Consider the following 21500-nt stretch of genomic DNA (forward strand, 5'->3'; position numbering starts at 1 on the left):
CCTCCTTTTGTGGTTCAGTCCGGGTTTTGGGGCCGAAAAGCATGATATGAGGTATAGCCTGGTAGTGCTGGGGTGCTCTCTGGAGCCTTGAACCAGGTTTCTGTCACTGCACAGATATCGATGTTCTCCATACTGAGGAGAGCTTCGAGTGCGTGCATCTTGAGGTTAAGACTTCTGGCGTTTAGCAGCATTACCCTTAGTTTCTTGTTCCTTGTGCTCTCTATGGGGGTGGGTTTGACTTTTGAACCTTGCCTAAAAAAGGCACTATGGGGGTGGCAAGAGCCTTTGCCAATATCCGAAAGCCCAGTGGTGACAGGTGCAAGCCGTCTCTAGCGAAGCAACGTGACTTGTCGAGCATGTCATCCCAGGCTGACAGACACTGGATCCCCTTTGAATGACACCAAAATTTTAGCCAATTGTTAAAATTGATCATTTTGTCTTTGTACTGTGGCATCATTCTAGGTGAGGGTAAGATGCTGCTCAAGGTCAGGGTTATACCAGCCTGGGCTACATGATCAGAGAGCTCCTCTATGTCCCTTTTCATGTAGTCCAGGGAGGTACGTCTCAGGTCATTCACACCAGCATGTACAATGACTGAGTCATATTTGTATTTGCTTTGGAGTGACCTGAGTGCCTGCGTTATGTGGCGGATCCTAGCGCCCGACAGGCAGCTCACTGTGACCTTCTCTTTATTCAGCCTGGTGAGCAGGACGTCAGTGTGTCTGACAATAGAGTCACCTATAACAAGAGTATCAGGTGTGTTATTCAGCCTTAAGGGCTGTGGCTGCTTGGCACACTGACTTTGTGGGTTATGTGTTGTGTGTGTTTTGTTTTGAGGTAGCGTTTGCTTGGATGTCTGCTTTGGAGGTCTCTGTTGCTTAGGTAGATTTTTATTTAGAGCCTCCGAGTATGTTTGAATGCCTCTGATAGTAAACCTTACTGGATTTCTCATCCATTTATTCTAAATATTGTTTCAGTTCCTGATTTGAAAAACATTGTTAAGCCTGATGTTTTACAGTCTTCAAGAACAATGGTGGAACTCTTCTCCATTCTCTTGCCTAAAAATGCTGAAAAAGTGCAGAAGAGAGAGTATCAACCATTAATCTTCACCTTTAAATAACCCCCAGACCTTTGGACGTCTATATACCAATGGTGAGATTGCTATACTGTACAGAAAACAGAATATTCTGAGAAATGGCAGTTTTAGATTTGCCATATGTATGCCTGTATTTTTGGCCATTTAGTTTCCGCATCTCAGGACCTGGTAAACAGGTCCTGAGATTTCAAATAGTTGCCACAGAAGACTTATTCTGCTATAGTTTTGGCTGTTTCTCAGCCTTCTTATGCAGTTATCTTTGGAAGACAGATATGCACCTGCAATCTATTTTAATAATGTATACATTAACTATACATTATAAACTGAGCATTATTTTAAAATTAAGAACTTACTTTTGGTAGAAACAAGCTGAAAAGCCTTGGTGCGGGAGACTGATCTTTAGTCACGTTTTTAGTATGTATACATTAATTACACATTGCAAAGTGTGTATTATTTTAAAACTGAGATTTCAAATAGTTGCCACAGAAGACTTATTCTGCTATAGTTTTGGCTGTTTCTCAGCCTTCTTATGCAGTTATCTTTGGAAGACAGATATGCACCTGCAATCTATTTTAATAATGTATACATTAACTATACATTATAAACTGAGCATTATTTTAAAATTAAGAACTTCCTTTTGGTAGAAACAAGTTGCAAAGCCTTTGTGAAGGAGACTGATGTTTGGTCATCTTTGCTTTTGTTGCTGTTTCTCCATATAATTGTGAGTCTGTTCCAGAAGTGTTGATATGTCGCCAGAGACGCATTTAAGTAAGACAAAGTTGCTACTAGACAAATATGAAATGGAATTGACATTCTGTGATGCCTCTGGCACTAATCCTATGGGATTTCTCACCCCCTCAAGCCCTTCTGTAGTCTTAACATCCTGTTGGAAGGGTTTTTGTGATGCTTCTTGACAAGTACCACACCATTTTGTTTCCTAATGATATGGTCTGATGATGAGAAGATGGTACATTGAAAGGTGCTTCGAGAAAGGACTGAGAAGTCTGAGAAGTACATTGTGACATCACACATTATATTGCATCTATCTCACAGCTAATGCAAGAGAGCAGCATTAGGCAGAAGTGCTTGTCAATGGATGTTACTATTGACACCTGCGATGGTAACATAATTTAGGAGTCAGGACATGCTGCAAGCTATATATCCTCAGAAATCAATCACTACAATGAGGACATCATGTAACTGTACATTGCATCATATTTGCACTGTAAGTTGTCCCCTTATTTGGTAAAGATTCATATAAGTACATATATAGTAGTAGTTCAAGGGAGAAGTTAGGGGAGACATTATTTATTTATTTATTTACATTTGTTTACCGGGAAAGTCTGACTGGGCCAGAAGCCCAATTTCAGTGCAGGCCCAGGGAGAAAAGCTCCACAGAAATACAAGCAGAATACAATAATTAGATTGTACAATAGTATGCATACAGTAAGATTCAAAATGCATATCATCTAATTAGTCTATACAAAGAAATATTCAATACAGTTTTCTAGTAGATACAGGTTAAAAAAGAAAAACACAAACATTTCAGTGAAGATCACTGTGAGAAAAATAAAATTAGTACTGTGTACATATTAAGTAATAGTTATGGACAAGTGAGATTTCTTTTATATGTATTTTTGAGTAGCAATAAACACAAAGGACAGGGAGAAAATGAGGTAAGGAGTGGACAGTGTGTTGACAGAGTTATAGATATCTTGTCAGTGGTAAGGAATGGACAGTGTGTTGAGAAGTTATAGATATATTGTCAGTGGTAAGGCGTGGACAGTGTGTTGAAAAGTTATAGATATCTTGTCAGTGGTAAGGAGTGGACAGTGTGTTGAGGGAGTTATAGATATCTTGTCAGTGGTAAGGAGTGGACAGTGTGTTGACAGAGTTATAGATATCTTGTCAGTGGTAAGGAGTGGACAGTGTGTTGAGGGAGTTATATATATCTTGTCAGTGGTAAGGAGTGGACAGTGTGTTGAGAGAGTTATAGATATCTTGTCAGTGGTAAGGAGTGGACAGTGTGTTGACAGAGTTATAGATACCTTGTCAGTGGTAAGGAGTGGACAGTGTGTTGAGAGAGTTATAGATATCTTGTCAGTGGTAAGGAGTGGACAGTGTGTTGAGAGAGTTATAGATATCTTGTCAGTGGTAAGGAGTGGACAGTGTGTTGAGAGAGTTATAGATATCTTGTCAGTGGTAAGGAGTGGACAGTGTGTTGAGAAGTTATAGATATCTTGTCAGTGGTAAGGAGTGGACAGTGTGTTGAGAGAGTTATAGATATCTTGTCAGTGGTAAGGAGTGGACAGAGTGTTGAGAGAGTTATAGATATCTTGTCAGGAGTACGGAGTGGACAGTGTGTTGAGAGAGTTATAGATATCTTGTCAGTGGTAAGGAGTGGACAGTGTGCTGAGAAGTTATAGATATCTTGTCAGTGGTAAGGAGTGGACAGTGTGTTGAGAAGTTATAGATATCTTGTCAGTGGTAAGGAGTGGACAGTGTGTTGACAGAGTTATAGATATCTTGTCAGTGGTAAGGAGTGGACAGTGTGTTGAGAAGTTATAGATATCTTGTCAGTGGTAAGGAGGACACAGTGTGTTGAGAGAGTTATAGATATCTTGTCAGTGGTAAGGAGTGGACAGTGTGTTGAGAAGTTATAGATATCTTGTCAGTGGTAAGGAGTGGACAGTGTGTTGAGGGAGTTATAGATATCTTGTCAGTGGTAAGGAGTGGACAGTGTGTTGAGAAGTTATAGATATCTTGTCAGTGGTAAGGAGTGGACAGTGTGTTGAGAGAGTTATAGATATCTTGTCAGAGGTAAGGAGTGGACAGTGTGTTGAGAAGTTATAGATATCTTGTCAGTGATAAGGAGTGGACAGTGTGTTGAGAAGTTATAGATATCTTGTCAGTGGTAAGGAGTGGACAGTGTGTTGAGAAGTTATAGTTATCTTGTCAGTGGTAAGGAGTGGACAGTGTGTTGAGAAGTTATAGATATCTTGTCAGTGGTAAGGAGTGGACAGTGTGTTGAGGGAGTTATAGATATCTTGTCAGTGGTAAGGAGTGGACAGTGTGTTGAGAAGTTATAGATATCTTGTCAGTGGTAAGGAGTGGACAGTGTGTTGAGGGAGTTATAGATATCTTGTCAGTGGTAAGGAGTGGACAGTGTGTTGAGAGAGTTATAGATATCTTGTCAGTGGTAAGGAGTGGACAGTGTGTTGAGGGAGTTATAGATATCTTGTCAGTGGTAAGGAGTGGACACTGTGTTGAGAAGTTATAGATATCTTGTCAGTGGTAAGGAGTGGACAGTGTGTTGAGAAGTTATAGATATCTTGTCAGTGGTAAGGAGTGGACAGTGTGTTTTGGGAGTTATAGATATCTTGTCAGTGGTAAGGAGTGGACAGTGTGTTGAGAAGTTATAGATATCTTGTCAGTGGTAAGGAGTGGACAGTGTGTTGAGAAGTTATAGATATCTTGTCAGTGGTAAGGAGTGGACAGTGTGTTGACAGAGTTATAGATATCTTGTCAGTGGTAAGGAGTGGACAGTGTGTTGAGAAGTTATAGATATCTTGTCAGTGGTAAGGAGTGGACAGTGTGTTGAGAGAGTTATAGATATCTTGTCAGTGGTAAGGAGTGGACAGTGTGTTGAGAAGTTATAGATATCTTGTCAGTGGTAAGGAGTGGACAGTGTGTTGAGAGAGTTATATATATCTTGTCAGTGGTAAGGAGTGGACAGTGTGTTGAGGGAGTTATAGATATCTTGTCAGTGGTAAGGAGTGGACAGTGTGTTGAGAAGTTATAGATATCTTGTCAGTGGTAAGGAGTGGACACTGTGTTGAGAGAGTTATAGATATCTTGGCAGTCAGGTTTGGCAAAGGAGAAATGCCAGTTCTTGGATAGATGTTCAAATAGTACTTGTTTAAAACTGGTAGATTCAGGTGTGTTTTGGAGGGTGTGGGGTAGAGAGTTTCATAATTAGGCTATGTGATTTGAGAATAGGGCTTTGCTGTGAGTGTTGTTAGCTTTGTTTACTGTGAGAAAGTTTCTGTCTGCAGAACTTAAACTTTGTAGGCATGAGTAGGGAACAAGTTCCTCGAGGGATGGGCAACTGTCAGGATGGAAGATGATACTGTGTGTGAATTTAAGTTGGTAGAGAAAAAGAAGGTTGGGTAGCCTGAGCCAATTTAATTTATGTAGACAGTACAATGGTGGGTTTGGAGGGGAAGATTGGCTGCAAAATGGGCTATTTTGTTGTAGGAAGTTTCCAATTTGTGTACGTCTGATTTCTTTAAGTTGGTAAAGAGGGGGAAAGCAGAAAAGGAGTGTAGAGAGGAGGAAGGTTCTGGATGTGACTAGTCTGTTGTGTTAAGTTGTTAGTCTATTAAGATATTAAACAATCATTTTTTTCAGTAAGTATCCATCAGGACACGAACAGTATATAAAACGGTCATACAGAGTTTTACTTTAAATGTATACAACTGAGATTCAGTAAGTTGAAATTAAATATTAAATAGCTCAGCCAAAATTGAACAAAACAGCTGCACTGGAGAGAGTAAGTCAGACAAATGGTGATGCAGAACATAAAGCAATAAGTAATCATCCATAAAAGTGTCACGATATAGTGAAAATAAACAGCATATATGACTAAGTATACCTACCAATTTGTGTCCAACAGGAGACCATACTATGTTCTGAATTTTAGTGGGTAGTGGATTTTCTGTTATAAAAACACTAAAATGAAACAAAAAGCAAATATGTTATTGTATAACTTAGTCAATATCTTTAACTCTTTTCCAGTAAATGAAATAAATACTGACCTTTGCTTAAGATCATATATATGAAAAGTAGCTGTGTAGGAATACCTCCACACCTGCAAATTCAACAGGGATAATAAATGAGTCATCTGCTAAAAATCTAAAAATGTGACAATACAAACAATCTAAAATGTTTAATATATCGTTACAGCAGTAAAAGCAATTCTAACAGTTGTGTTCACAGACTTAAGGGCAACATCCTACAATGTGCGGAATTAATCTTCACTAACTTCTCACTAGAACTACTGCCATACAGATGTGTAGAATTAGTTGTGGACGGCATCACCTATACTCAACCAGAAGATAAAGCGAATCTGCTGGCTGATAAATCCAGCTCAAATTTCACCTCCACATCACCCCTAGTTCTCCCCCAAGAAATGCCCTGCATAGCTCCCCTGTCAATTATCACTAAACATGTTGTCACTGCACTCACTAAAGTTTAAAACACAACTTCACTGGGCCCTTATGATATACCAGGTTGCCTTCTAAATAGCTTGACTCGGGACCTGTCAGGCCAATTGGGTTCTCTATTTAACCACAGCCTCTGGACTGCCTTTATCCCAATTGACTGTAGGACAGCAACAGAAATCCCTCTGCACAAAGGGGGACCATTACTGACCAGGTAATTATAGACCTATAAGTGTGACTAGTTTTATACGCAAGGCCATGGAAAGAATCATAATGGACCTGATAAATAATGACATAGGAAACCTCCAAACATGGGAACAAACACAATTTGGCTTTGTCAGGGATAGGTCATGCCTACTAAATATGGTTGACTTTTCTGAAAAACTCATTAGGGCAATGGATAAGGGTAAAACAATGCATTCTATTTACCTTGACCTAGCCAAAGCATTTGACACAGCCCCATATTCAAGTATTATAAATAAAATCAAAAACCTGGGCATAAAACCCTGCATCACCAGATGGATAGCTAAATGTATCACAGACAGGACACTTGGTTAAAATGGGTGAATCCAGATCAAACAAGAGGCCAGTTACTAGTGATATGTCACAGGGGTCAGTGCTGGGATCACTCCTGTTTGGAATATACTTCTCTGAAGTCAAGGCTAATGTGGAAGGCCTCTGGATGGCAAAGTTTGCTAAAGACTGCAAGTTGGGGATAATCAATGAATCCCCAATGATGTAGATATCCTTCAAGAGGGTCTAAATCAGACAAATAATTGGTGCCACAGCCATTGCCTAAAACTGAATATGAAAAAATGTATTATTGTATCCTTTGAGAAGCCAAATACACCTGCAAATTACATTAATACCACACCCCTAAGATAGATTCACAGGTGAGAGATCTGAGTACATAGATAAATAGCAGCCTTCATTTTGACAGCCATGTGTCCAAGTGTTTCTAAATATGTGCAATATTAACCAGTCTACCTGCATGTCTGTGATGTAATAGCTAGGTATTATGTGTGTAATTGTCTGTAAAAATAGTCTATAAGTTGTCTGCACACTGAATCTGGAGACACGGAATTTCATTCAATTTTTGCACTTGTGTGATTCCTGAATGACAGTAAAGTTTACTTTGTCTTTTGACTTTGAAGTGGTGAGAAAGTCATTCTATGTGGCACAACTTATAAGTAAAGGTATGGCACCCAGACCCAAGGAAGTTATAGTCCCACCATACTCAGCCCTCATTAGACCAATAATGAGTACAGTGTGCCATTTGCCTTGTACTTGACTAGGCACTTGCAACAGCTGGAGTAACTCCAGATGTTCCTCACAAAGAAAATACAGGGTGTTAACAACATGTCTTATGCAGAGAGACTAAAAGCACTATCCATTTACTCTGTCTACTACCATGGGTGCCTGAAGGAGCCATAGAGCCCCCCCCCCACACTTTTACAGCTGCAAGACCTGTTGGGAAAAATTAATGAAGTGGAGTCTGCACTCTAACGTGGATTCCCACGTGGAAGTTAAACTAACTAAACTAGCTGTTTTTGTTCTCTTATTGCTCTGTTTTACAGGAGTGTGAGTATGTGTGTGAGTGTGTGTTCACTTTGTGTCCAAACAAGAGCCTGAATTCTGTACCCATACCACCACTTGTGATTCAGGGAGTTGAGTCCATAGCTCTCAGCTGTCCAGATGTGCACAGAATATTTGGCTCATACGTTTGGTCTGTTCCTCTTAAAATTTGTGGTTTCTGGCAAATCAGTGAGTGAGAACTGAATTCACTAAATAATGATAGCCCTTTAAGTTTCAGTCTTCCTGTCTTTCAGGAAACACATGTTAACACAAAACACTTTATTTTAGCAACTTTCTAAGATTATACAAGCAATATTTAAAATGTTTGCCTGGTTTTGGGCCTTTGTCCCTCCTCCCCAAACAAATTTTGTCTTTTTCCAGATTTCTTATGCTGTGAAGCTGAGAAATTTAATTGAGTGTCAAGTTGATTTTACAAGGAGCAGAGAGCTTCAGGTGAAGAGAACTTTAGTGCTACTTATGCTAAGCTGCTTGCATTGTTAGTAGCACAACAGGTAGTATACTTGTTTTTGATGCAGAAGGCTGTGGGTTCTACTCCCATAGTATTCAAATGGATCGCTGATACTGTACTGTCTTGTACTTTAAAGGGAGTGAATGCTTCAATCCTATGAATGTCATCCTTTGAAGGAGTTACCTAGTAACTATGTTTCTGCTATCAGTTTGCCATCCATTGCACATTGCAATATTACTAGCTTATCATTCTTGTAATGTAATAATGTAACATAGGCAATTTATTCTTCAAGGGCAACATGCACTTTTATTGTAGATGAAACAATGAAACATAAAGTTGTTTGCTAGCAGTAGCCTCTACATTAGTTACAGATCCCTTTAATGTGGAATTGTTTAGATGACTTACTTCTGCAGAGATTTGGCATATTTATTGATATTGGTGGATTGTAATGACAGAAGTTTGAGTGGCCTTTTATGGTTGAAATTTTCTGAAATGGGTAGTTTTGTCATTATTGGTCCATACATTTTGTTTCATTGCTTACTAGAGGACTGTTCCAAACTACAAATTTAAAACACATTCTAACAAGTGGTGCTGTATTATACAAGGAATATAATTTAATGCAATCAGGTTAATGCAGTCAAGAAGGTGAATCAAAGAATGCATACATGCATGCTTGCTCATAGGATGCAGGAGATCAAAATAGGGAAAGAAACCAGTCACCAATGGAGTCCCCCAGGGTTCGGTGCTGAGACATTTTATGTTTGGCAAGTACATCTCAAAAGTAAAAGAAAATACTAAAGGGCTTTGGCCAACTAAGTCTGAGATGACCGCAAGCTAGGAGCAGTTATTGAATCCCCAAATGACTTAGCCATCATGCAGGAAGGTTTGTTCCAAACAATAACTGGTGCCAGAATCATGAATTGAAACAAAACTCCAAGAAATACATTATCGTATCCTTTGGGAAGTCATCTACTCCAAGGAACTGCCAAATTGACAATGCCCCTCGAGAACTGACCCAGATGTTTGGCATTTGGGAACCTGTGTGTACAGTGACCTAACTTTTGACCAACATGTGTCCAGAGTCATAAGAAAGTCTTTCTGTATTGCACAGCTTATAAACAAATTGATTGTGACTAGATCTAAAGATGTTATTGTCTCCCTTTACAAAGCCCTCATTAGGTCAATCATTTTGTATAAAGCCCACTTTGGCATGTATCTGTCCAGACCCATGCAACAATTGGAATACCCACAGAGATGTCTTGCTAAAAGGATACAAGTCCTTGCATGGACCACCTCAAAGATTTATTGCTATACTCAGTATCCTACAGAGTGCTTAGAGGTGACATGTCTGGCACACAAGGCATCCTCTGACCTAATGCAGATGGACCTGCTGAACATCACTGTTCCAGAACAGACTATCCATTCAAGTAAAACAAAGCTCATCCCTGTCCATTTTCAAATGCAACTTGGATCTAAGGATAGGTAATAGAAAATGTACTCCAGGATTGCCCCTCATGCCACTAATGGATAGAGGCAGTTACTAAATGCTGCATCCCTTACATGGGTATCCTCAAATTATCTATAGTATGATCACATTTATTTTCACTAGGGCTAATATACAATTATCAGCCATGGGATAGGTACAACCAATCAGGAAAAGTTAATTCAAGCACCAAAAGGGAAACTGGCTAAGTTTAAAATGCCGCCCTTGTGAACCTATGTTGTGGTAGTAAATAGTTTTAAAAAATTGCCCTTTTTAGATCACTAAGTGCCCCTCTCACCCTCTGCCCCCCCCCCAGTTTTTAACAGCTTCTGGTGCCTCTTTCTCCTACCAACTATTAAGGGGTGACCTATTGCTAAGCTACAAGGCATTTACAAGTCCAGTCCTGGTGGAGCTGCTACACATCCGCAAAATAAGCAGCATGATGTGGGTCACCCAGTCTAGGGTGTAAACATAGTCAGCGACTCAAACAATACATGCTGGAGAGACACATGTGTGTCTCAGAGATTACCCCTTCTTTGGAACATGATGTGGGTCACCCAGTCTAGGAATGTAAACATAGTCAGCGACTCAAACAATACATGCTGGAGAGACACATGTGTGTCTCAGAGATTACCCCTTCTTTGGAACATGATGTGGGACACCCAGTCTAGGAATGTAAACATAGTCAGCGACTCAGACAACACATGCTGGGGAGACACGTGTGTCTCAGAGATTACCCCTTCTTTGGAACATGATGTGGGTCACCCAGTCTAGGGATGTAAACATAGTCAGTGACTCAAACAACACATGCTGGTGTGACACATGTGTGTCTCAGAGATTACCCCTTCTTTGGAACATGATGTGGGTCACCCAGTATACGGATGTAAACATAGTCAGCGACTCAAACAACACATGCTGGAGAGACACATGTATGTCTCAGAGATTACCTCTTCTTTGGAACATGATGTGGGTCACCCAGTCTAGGGATGTAAACATAGTCAGCGACTCAAACAACACATGCTGGAGAGACACGTGTGTCTCAGAGATTACCCCTTCTTTGGAACATGATGTGGGTCACCCAGTCTAGGGATGTAAACATAGTCAGCGACTCAAACAACACATGCTGGTGTGACACATGTGTGTCTCAGAGATTAACCCTTCTTTGGAACAGGCTTCCTGTTCATGTTAAACAGAGCCCTTCCCTGGCCATCTTCAAACACAGTTTGGATCAATGAATGAGGAATCGCAAATTCACACCTTGTGCAGTCCCCATGTCCCTTATGGACAGGGGCAATCTGTAAAATACTCGAGGCATATGCACAAACCTATGCCATTTTCTTGCCCCTAAGGGCAGCATATTAGTTAAAACTGGGTTATACTGGCTAGGCTTACAAGGGCTCTTAAGCCATTATCCTAGTAATCTCCTATGAACATATGAAAATATGAACATGGGATCTATTTTTCTCAGTAGAGATAATCTACACAATAAGATTTCAATGGTAACCTTTCTAAAGCCAAAACATTTGCTGCATCTAAATAATTGATTTTGATTGTTCATTATTTTAGTCACCATATCAGAACACTTAACTCTCTGAATGGAGTTCTGATACCCTTTTTGCATATGCACTCACATGCAGACACACACACACACAAAAAACCAGCTCAAGCTCATATCTATGTGAATACACACACTCACATGGAGATATTAGTGAAATAATCATATATTATCACTTCAATGAGCAAATCCATTCTCCAAATCTCTTAGATATCATTTTTCTACATGGCATATGACGCTGAAATAAAAATTGCACTGCTGAGTTGCTGAACTCATGTAGCATTAGGAAAGAAATTTATCTATCTTTAAAAAAAATTAAAAGTGTGTGTGTGTGTGTGTGTGTGTGTGTGACAGTCTGTATGCTTTTGTGTGTGTTTGTGTATGCGTGCATGAAAGTGAGTGAGATCAATTGGTTTTTACATTCCCTAAGCAGCGCTTTTGCTGTTTATCAAGTATAAAATGAAAATAAATGTATAATAAAAAAAAAATAGAAAAGTGTGTGTATGTGTATATACAAGAGATATAGAGATATTGATCGAGCAGTGGATTCAAGTTATTTAAAATTAAGAGGAATGCATACCACTCAGCTTCTTAGCACAGGAAATGCAGATAAAGCCTAAAATAATGTGAGGCAAAAGCTCAAAGAGACATATTTTAAATATTGTATAATACAATTAGAAAGTTGATGTAATAAGATTTATGTTAAAAGCATTTTCTGAAGGATATTAAAGTCTGAAACTCTAATATAATTCATTATTTAGTGACTTCAACTCCAATGATTTGCGAGCAAACCCCATCATTTATGAGGAAAACACCAAATAAATGAGGCAAAAAATATGGACATTCTGTAAACATCTGTACAGTTGAGAGGTGTGTGTGTGTGTGTGTGTGTGTGTGTGTGTGTGTGTGTGTGTGTGTGTGTGTGTGTGTGTGTGTGTGTGTGTGTGTGTGTATCAGAGAGAGGGAGAGTGTATGTAGACATTAAATACATAGCCAAACTTATATTTTGGATGTAAAGTACTTCCCCCAACAACAGTTAATATACTACAGCAAGTTTAAAAACATTAGGCGGAGGAACTACTTTACATCAGATATATTAAAAAGATATATATATAATAATTAAAAAAAACAAACAAATACAAAACAATTTAACAGATAGCCCATTCTCTAAGTGCAATAATGCCCTCCAGGGTGTGTTATTGTGGAAATAATGCTCTTTCAGGGGCATTATTGCTTTCTTATTTTCCCTACCATCTTGTCTTGAGATAGAATATACAGCTTTCATTCCAACAAATACTGACATTACAATATCTTCCATATATTTTATAATAGTTTCTATATATTCCCATTCATGGGGTAATTTTAGACAACACATTCTACTTTACTTTCTTTGTTATCAATTCAAGCCTTTCACTGCTCTCCCTTCTTTCGGGTTGTTCTCCATCTGTTTTACTATGAGTAGATACAGCCTACCTCAATTTATTTCATCCGTATTTTTTGTTTCTTCCCTCTGCAAAAGGTACCTTAGAACAAAATGTGTATTCAGCTTTGCTCTTTTTTTTCCTTATAGATACCTGTTGCTTACTTAAAGCCTTTACTTCAGCTTTCAACTTGATACTAACACAAATGGGTTCTGAAATCCCAGTTTTCCTACCTAGCTCAATTTTAATGCACACTTTAGTTTGAGGGTCCTCATGTAAGTGCCTTTCTTCTGTCTTTCTCCTCTCTTTCAGTGTTAACCATTCTTGTATCTCTGGGCACAGATGTCTACCTTGTATTGATTTTTATTCAGAGTTTCCCATCAATTCACCCTCGTTTCCTATGCTAACATTTCTTGTTCCTACCCCACCATTCTTATATCAAACTACTGCTTTATATCTTTCTTTTTAATTGTGTCAGCCAGATATACTCTGACTATGGATCCTCCTATCTCCCACGTCTTTCACAATGTCTGAAAAATGGGGAAATATTTTCCTAATTTGACATCTTATTTTCTGTCGTCATACATGCATATTAACTCCACTTTTTAGCTTGCTGCTAATCTTATACCAGGAGACCCTGGAGAAGGTTAACCATTTCCAGAATCTAACAGACTTTGAACTTTTGTGCCTTTTAGAAATTCAACATATTTCACCAATTTTGTTGTAACACAATGGCAAAAAGATGACTCATATATTATACCTGTATTTTGTCACACTCCATAGGGGCAGTTTCATTTACGGCATGCATTTCACTTTTCACATTCCTTCTGCTTAGTATTCTCTTTAGAATTAGCAGTACAGAATTTAGCAAAGTGACCCCCTACCCTCACATTCAGAACAAATTAACCCAATACTTGCTGTCCTCCAGAAGATGGCACATTACTTACTGTAGTTGTAGACTTAGAAGCAAACGATTCAGGTTTAAACCATCTATTGTTAATATGCATTTTACTCATTTATTCATTTATCAGAGCTCTTGTGATCACTTTTCAATAACCATTTTCTTACATTAATGGACAGATCTATTTTAAATCTGTCTACTGCTAACATTTCTAACATTTTTAATATACCATTGTTGGGTTTAGCATACCTTTAAAATATGTTTATGCCTATATGTTACTGTCAAAGTACTTTTTGTATGTGAAATTCTCATACCAATAAGGAAATCGTATCTTTTAGATAATGCTTACCACTTAGTGTTTATATAAAAGGGTGTAGCCTGGAAGCAGGAAAACAGGAAATGTGTTCCTGATGCAGAGGATTAGAGTGGGGTAATCGGGGTCTGACCTGAAGTTCCATGATTTGTGTAATTACTGGCCCAGTTGGGCATTTTTGTAGATGTTTATGTCTCATTTTTTTTGCAACTGAGAAGAAAGTTAGACAGGGCCTACAAACGTGATCGTCTAAACACTCCATTTGTGGGTAGGCCTGTATATGACTGAACTTGATAAGTGGAGCTAATTTATGGTACTGTTTATTTTGAAGATGTACATTTATTACCTATGTTCTTTACTTGGCACTACAAAAATAAACCTGTTTTATAAGCCTCAGTGGCACAACAGACAGCACACTCACCTTCGGTGCAGAATGCTTTGGGTTCCATTTGCACAACAGGTAGTAGAACTTTTCCAGTGTTGACAATGCAGTGCAGCACAATGGGAGCTCTGCACTCCTAACTGTGCCATCCTTTGGATGAGATGCTAGTGCAACATAAGGGAAGCTCTGCAGTCCTGAGCATGCCATCCTTAGGATGAGATGCTAGTACAACATAAGGGGAGCTCTGCAGTCCTGAGTGTACCATCCTTTGGATAAGATGCTAGTGCACCATAAGGGGAGCTCTGCAGTCCTGAGTGCGCCATCCTTTGGATGAGATGCTAGTGCAACATAAGGGTAGTGCTGCACTCCTGAGTGCACCATCATTTGGATGAGATGCTAGTGCAGCATAAGGGGTGTGCTGCATTCCTGAGTGTGCTATCCCTTGGATGAGATGCTAGTGCAGCATAAGCAGAACACTGCACTCCTGAGTGCACCATCCTTTGGATGGGATGCTATACTGAGGCCCTTTCTGCCTCAGTTGTTGGTAGTTCAGGTTGATGTAAAAGATTCCACGGTTCTTATCAAAAAGCATAGTAAATGTTCACAGTGCCCTGGCAAAACTTCCCCAAGTTAATATGAATACCAGCTCAGGTCTCTCCCAAAAAGAAGCCATCAGCCCAGTGGGACTAACCTGGTCAACAAAGTGTAAATAACCAACTAAATAGCATGATTGGACAGGTAGGAAAGGTTTCTTCCATTTAACTAATCATCACAGTGCTTTTGCCACCAATTCACAAACACATTTGACCAATAATTCCCTTTGAAGCTGCAGCTGCCATTTCCTGTGAAGCTGCTATTAGTCACTGTGGAGAACCTATTATTTCCCTAAGGCATTTCTATTGCTGGTTTTGTGTGTTTATCGACAAAGCTTTGTATCCTCATGTCATCATTTTTGGCCATTCCCCCGTATATATGCAGTCATAGAGGAGCTCCTGAGGGCACTTTTGGAATCCAAATTAGAGAATGACCAGAAGCTTAGTACAGCACAGCAGCAGGTGGTTTGACTGGATAATGCAACAGCAGTCCTTCCCAGAAATAGGCATGATATAAACAGGTTGAGTAGAGAACACAAGTCAGAATTCTGTATGCTAATGCATGAAAGATACACCACCTAAGAAAACTTATGGAAGTTAGGATGGGAACAATCCCATCAATATTTTCTGCATTTTAAAGCACTAAGGAAAATGTGGGAGGAAGGAAAATCAATCTATACAGTGTGGCAAGCTGGCATAATAAAGAGGTAAGACAACTGACTGGCCATTCAATATAAGAATAGTGGGAGAAGAAAGCAGTAACTCTCATATAGAGGAGTAAGAAATAGACACATTTTGGAGAAATATCTATGAAGACTCTGTGTGACATAACAAAGGTGCTTAATGTAAGAGGTAAAAGAAACAGTAAGACGTTCAAAGGTATAGGATATGAAATGGGATGAAGTAACCATGAGAGAAACTGAAACAAAATTAACAAAACTCCTAATTTGTAAACCCCTAACCCAGATGCAATACCTAATTTCTGTCTAAAAGTATTAACATCTTTGCACAAAGATTTAGCCCTGAGTAATAACTGTTTATATGCACAAAGTATTAACATCTTTACAAGGGGATTTAGCCCTGAGTACGAACTACTTATATGTGCATCCCAAGCAGACACCAACCTAGTTAACAAAAGAAAAAAAATACTTCCACCTTAAGAGTGAACCTGCAAGTTATTCTAAAAACTATAGACCAATAACTTGCCTTCCAACAATGTACCAACTATATACTGGAATTGATATCAATAGAGTTTATAGTCATTTAGCAGAAAAGCCAATCATGGCAATAGAACAAAAGGGTAGTAAAAGAAAGCCATACGGAGGAAAGGATCATTTGTTGATAAATAAAGTCATAATGGAGAATTTTAAGAAGGGAGAGAATCTGAGTATGGTATGGATAGACTGAAAAAAAGCATTTGACAGCATTCCACTTTCATGGATAAAGGAGTGATTACAGATGTATAATATATACCCTACATTGACCGATTGCATTACAGTGACCATGAAATTGTGGAAACCACTTTGCAGCTAAACTGTGATAAAGGACAAATTGTTATCCCAAGAATAAACATTCAAAGGGGTTATATTCCAGGGTGACGTTTTGTCACCGCTGCTCTTTTGTCTTACTCTTAACCCATTAAGTTGTCTACTTAACAGATGAGATCACTGTTACAAAGTGGCCCTGGGAAAACAACAAAGTGTAAAGACTTCTCATCTTCTTTTTGTGGATGATTTAAAACTCTAAAGTTCATCAAATGAGGAACTGAAAGCAGAACTGCAAGTGGTCAAAACTTTCTCAGATAATATAAGAATGTCATTTGGTCTAAATAAATGTGTAAAAGCAACCTTTAAAGCAGGAAAACTGCAGCACCAAGAAAATATCTGTCTGGGACAGGACTGTGATATAAAGGTACTTGACTAGGAGGGAGTGTATAAATATTTGGGAATTGATGTAAAATTGACAATAAAACATGAACAAATGCAAACAAAACTTAGTAAGGAATATTTTAGAAGACTAAAATTAATACTGGAATCAGCCCTGATATCTAGGAACAAAGTCCAAATTATAAACCAATTTGCGCCTCCTGTTCTAATTTACAGTTTTGGGTTGATTAACTGGCTCTACAAGTATTGATCACATTAGACAGTAAAACAAGAAAATTCCTTCATGCTTATCAAATGATTTATAAAAATCAGTGTATACCAAGATGATATACTCCCCGTTCTGAAGGAGGTAGGGGCCTAATCGAATTGATTGCATGTATAGATCTGCAGTTGTGAAACTGCATACATATCTGCTGACCTCACAAGATCCAAACATAGACAAACTTTTAAAACATGAGGAAAACAAGTATAAAATGACTTTTCTGCATAGCTTAGCAGAAGCATGTCGGTGTCAAGTGGGAATAGAAATCAAACCAGACATAGATAAAAATCAGGTAGCAACCGAATATGACAAAAAACAAAAGAAAGAATATAAGGTGAAGGATCAGATGAGAAGGCAAGAAATGTGGAAAAGGCATAAATAAAGTTGCAAGTACAGAAAACTGCTGGAACACCCTCATGCCAATCAGGATCCGACACAGGAATGGTTAAGGAGAGATGCATTTAAACCAAAAGACGAAAGGTTAATATTGGAGGCCCAGAATACCAGACTATGTATGCGTTGGTTTACAAAGTCCATTGAATATGTGGGAGAAACAGACAGATGCAAGTTTTGTAAAACAGGATTGGAAATATTCACACATCTTGTTGCTGTGTAGGATATACTAATGGCAGACGTAATGAGTACTGAAAGGCATAATAAATGTGGGGATTATGCAAACATTACTATATTGAAGTAGCTGAGAATCATTGGAAACATAAGCCACAAAGCATTATAGAGAATGATGAAGTTTATATCAGAAGGGATCACCCATTACCAACAGTTCAAAAAATTCCAGAGAAAACCAGATACAGAAGTCTATGAAACAAAGACAAAAGTAGCACTGACCACTGAAATTGCTATACCCAGTGATTACAGTGTCTTTCGTACAGACAGAGACAAAGTCATAAAATACCAGGATTTCAGGCAGAAATGAGGGCAATGTAGAAGAAGGATAAACAGACTGCTCTAACAGGAGTAAGAGCAATGGATCTCATAAATAAAAAATTACTGTCGTATTTAGATAAGCTACTGATACGTGTAACTCTACATAAAGTGCAGAAAGAGTCAGTTCTGGGCACTTTGCAGGTGTTGCAAACAGCAACATCAAAGACTGAAATAATACTAATTTCATGAAATTTAATTATATTTTGACTTAGGAATGGGGTCCATTCCTGTCATGGTATTAGAAACCCAAAAGACTTGGAGAAATTACACCAATAACAGCACACACAAAAAAACAAGACATAAGTCCAGGGAGTAAGGTTAGTACCCATTATGACAAATATTTATATGGTTGAGATGCTGGCCATTAAGGCCCACCAACAGGAGGTAGGCTGTTCACACTAGCATTTCACATGAGACAAACAAAATCCAATATTTAGGAGCTCATACTGCATTATAGGTCAGACTTTTATATAACCGTCTTTGATTAACATATTCCAGTGGTCAAGTAAGTTGACAGTAATCCACAGAAATTTGTTTTAGCATATTTTCTTATTCATCTGGAGTTTAATAACAAGGAAATTGGCCCAAGCTAATGTTATAGAAATTAGATGTTAATTTTTATTTGGGTGATTTGGATGATAGGAACATTGGAACACACTAGGTAAGCGATCACAGGGACCATACACACTTTTAGACAGACAAACCTGAAAGTTGTTGCCAGTGTTTTTCAAGCATTTAATAGTGCTCACCTCCCAAATTGAGTAGGGTTGTACATGATAACCCTTAAGTAAATCTGTGTCTGCCCATCCAGTCAATGAGGCTAGCATTAAAGCTAGCCAAAGTAGTCCTGTAGTGGAAACTTATTTCATAGCCAATGAATACATTGAGTTAGGAGCCTATCCCACCAAACAACAAATTTTCTTGGGTGGCAAATGACAGGAAACCTTTTTGGCTAGGCTTATATAGCCCCCAGGGCTGAAATTCTAGGACCTACCTATGAACAAGTCTTGTTTATTTGTCGATGTAGATTTAGGTCCTTATTGCCAGTGTTTGTAGACCCACTGGCTGTGCAAAGAAATAGAAGGTCAAATAGCACTGGGTCTTTCATGGCTTGAAAAGCAAGATGCAGGTCACCTTTCAGCAACTGATAGGCTACTATGGATAGTTATGCTAATCTAGTCGGATAGCTGAAAGATTTAAATCTTTTAATTTTCTTGGCTTAAAATCTTTGGGGCTTTCTAGCTGACCAATTGTCTCAGATTTTTGCATACCAAAGGGATCATTGTACTCAATGCTGGGTCTGATAAGGGAAGAGTACAGTGGTAGGATGACTTCCTTAGATCATGAAAACATTCTTTTAGAAGGATTTCCTGACTATGGTGGAAGCATGATGATCAAATGAGACAGACAGAGTATTATACACAAAAATACCTAGGTCTGTTATGACCGCGTCTGTCTGAAGAGAAGTGCCATTTATAGCAAATTAAGTGGTAGCAACTTTTCTACCAAAGGCTACTAAGTTGCAGTTATTTTAATTTAGCTTAAGACAGTCTGATATGCAATAGTTACATGGATGATACAATTATAGACTACAATTAGTTTTGGCATTAAGATGGAATGGATTTACAGTCCCAAAATATGTGCGCTACCTCTGCTGTGAAATCATTCCCACACAGTATGCAGTCAGATGATGTTAATTTTCCATGTCAGCTAGTTTGTGAGGAGTGAGATAAAAACTCTGTAAGAATATGAATTATTTGGGTATGGACTTGGAAAAGGGTACATTTTGGCAAGTATGACACCAAACTGTTACCTAGTATGGATAGATAATTATTTATTTTATTCTTGATAAAGATTTTGAGATGAGAAAAAAAAATCTATGCTTAGCCATATGAATAAAAAAAGAAGGTAAAATTGTTCCCTGAAGGCCACATGATAAGATATTAGCCATTAAGATTTTGGGCATCCTTGAAGTCAAGAAGCAGCTGTACATGTCTTTTGGTCTATAACATGGATGTCTTGTGTTTATCATAGTGCCCACACAAAATTTAATTTCAAGTCCCCTCAAAATAAAATCATGTCTTTTAAAAGTGTATAAGTGTGAAAAATGTTTCTAAAATGTTTGATCTCTCTGAACATGGTGGATAAATTGATGCCATAACCATAGGTCAACTCAGGAATGGACTTTGTAAGTCTCCTTGTTGCATCTTCTGCGGAATGCACCACACTGAATGGACAATATTATTTAATTAGCATTTCACCTCACATTTTTTAGATGTGTTACCTAAAACAAAACTGCATGGTAGCCATTTCTAGTTATCTCTAACTGTGAGGCAGACATATGAGCACCCAAAACAAAACTGCATGGTAGCCATTTCTAGTTATCTCTAACTGTGAAGGAGACACATGAGCTCACAAAACAAAACTGCATGGTAGCCATTTCTAGTTCTGAAGAAGTGTATGTATAATACTACACGAAAGCGCTAACGAGTTTATAGTAAAGTTATTTTGGATCCTACATCGGCTTCTGTGTTTCGTTGGACTCACCTTGTTGTTTTTGTGGTTTGTTTAACTTTTGGAGTTAATTTTTGTTTCCAAAACTGCATGATAGCCATTTATAGTTATCTCAAACTGTGAAGCAGACATATGAGCACCCAAAACAAAACTGCATGATAGCCATTTCTATTTATCTCTAACTGTGAAGCAGACATATGAGCTTCCAAAACAAAACTGCATGGTAGCCATTTCTAGTTATCTCAAACTGTGAAGCAGACATATGAGCACCCAAAACAAAACTGCATGATAGCCATTTCTATTTATCTCAAACTGTGAAGCAGACATATGAGCACCCAAAACAAAACTGCATGATAGCCATTTCTAGTTATCTCAAACTGTGAAGCAGATATATGAGCACCCAAAACAAAACTGCATGGTAGCCATTTCTAGTTATCTCAAACTGTGAAGCAGACATATGAGCACCCAAAACAAAACTGCATGATAGCCATTTCTAGTTATTTCAAACTGTTAAGCAGACATATGAGCACCCAAAACAAAACTGCATGGTAGCCATTTCTAGTTATCTCAAACTGTGAAGCAGACATATGAGCTCCTTGCATGAAGACTATATTAATTTTCATGTTGTAACATAGATTGGAGAACTGTTTTGTCTTGGAACTATCCTATACTTTATGATAATTCCAAAATAAAATTGCTAACTCAGGCATCTCCTAGAATTGTTCTGATGCATTATGAAACCCTGGAAGACAGAGATGAATTGAGCATAGCCTAACTCACTCTCTTAATGGGTGGGAAATAAATATTTAATGTAACAGTGTATCTTAGAATATTGATGTATGCATTTATTATATGCACCAAGTAGTGCACGAGGTAGATATCA

At 38.4% G+C, this 21500-nt stretch overlaps 1 protein-coding gene across 2 annotated transcripts in view; it reads right to left on the reverse strand.

The window, feature by feature from the left end:
- The window catches only part of LOC122804724 (fibroblast activation protein alpha), a 1600794-nt gene that overhangs the window by 724358 nt on the left and 854936 nt on the right, over positions 1 to 21500 (reverse strand). For both annotated transcript variants that reach the window (XM_044074776.1, XM_044074777.1), the window contains 2 exons: positions 5914 to 5966; positions 5755 to 5827 (listed from right to left, as the gene is read on the reverse strand). In XM_044074776.1, coding sequence (XP_043930711.1) covers positions 5755 to 5827; positions 5914 to 5966 — 126 coding nt within the window. The remainder of the gene's footprint in view (positions 1 to 5754; positions 5828 to 5913; positions 5967 to 21500) is intronic.

This window comes from Protopterus annectens, chromosome 6.part0 (assembly GCF_019279795.1).
Source record: "Protopterus annectens isolate FY-2018-M chromosome 6.part0, PAN1.0, whole genome shotgun sequence".
NCBI lineage: Eukaryota > Metazoa > Chordata > Ceratodontiformes > Protopteridae > Protopterus > Protopterus annectens.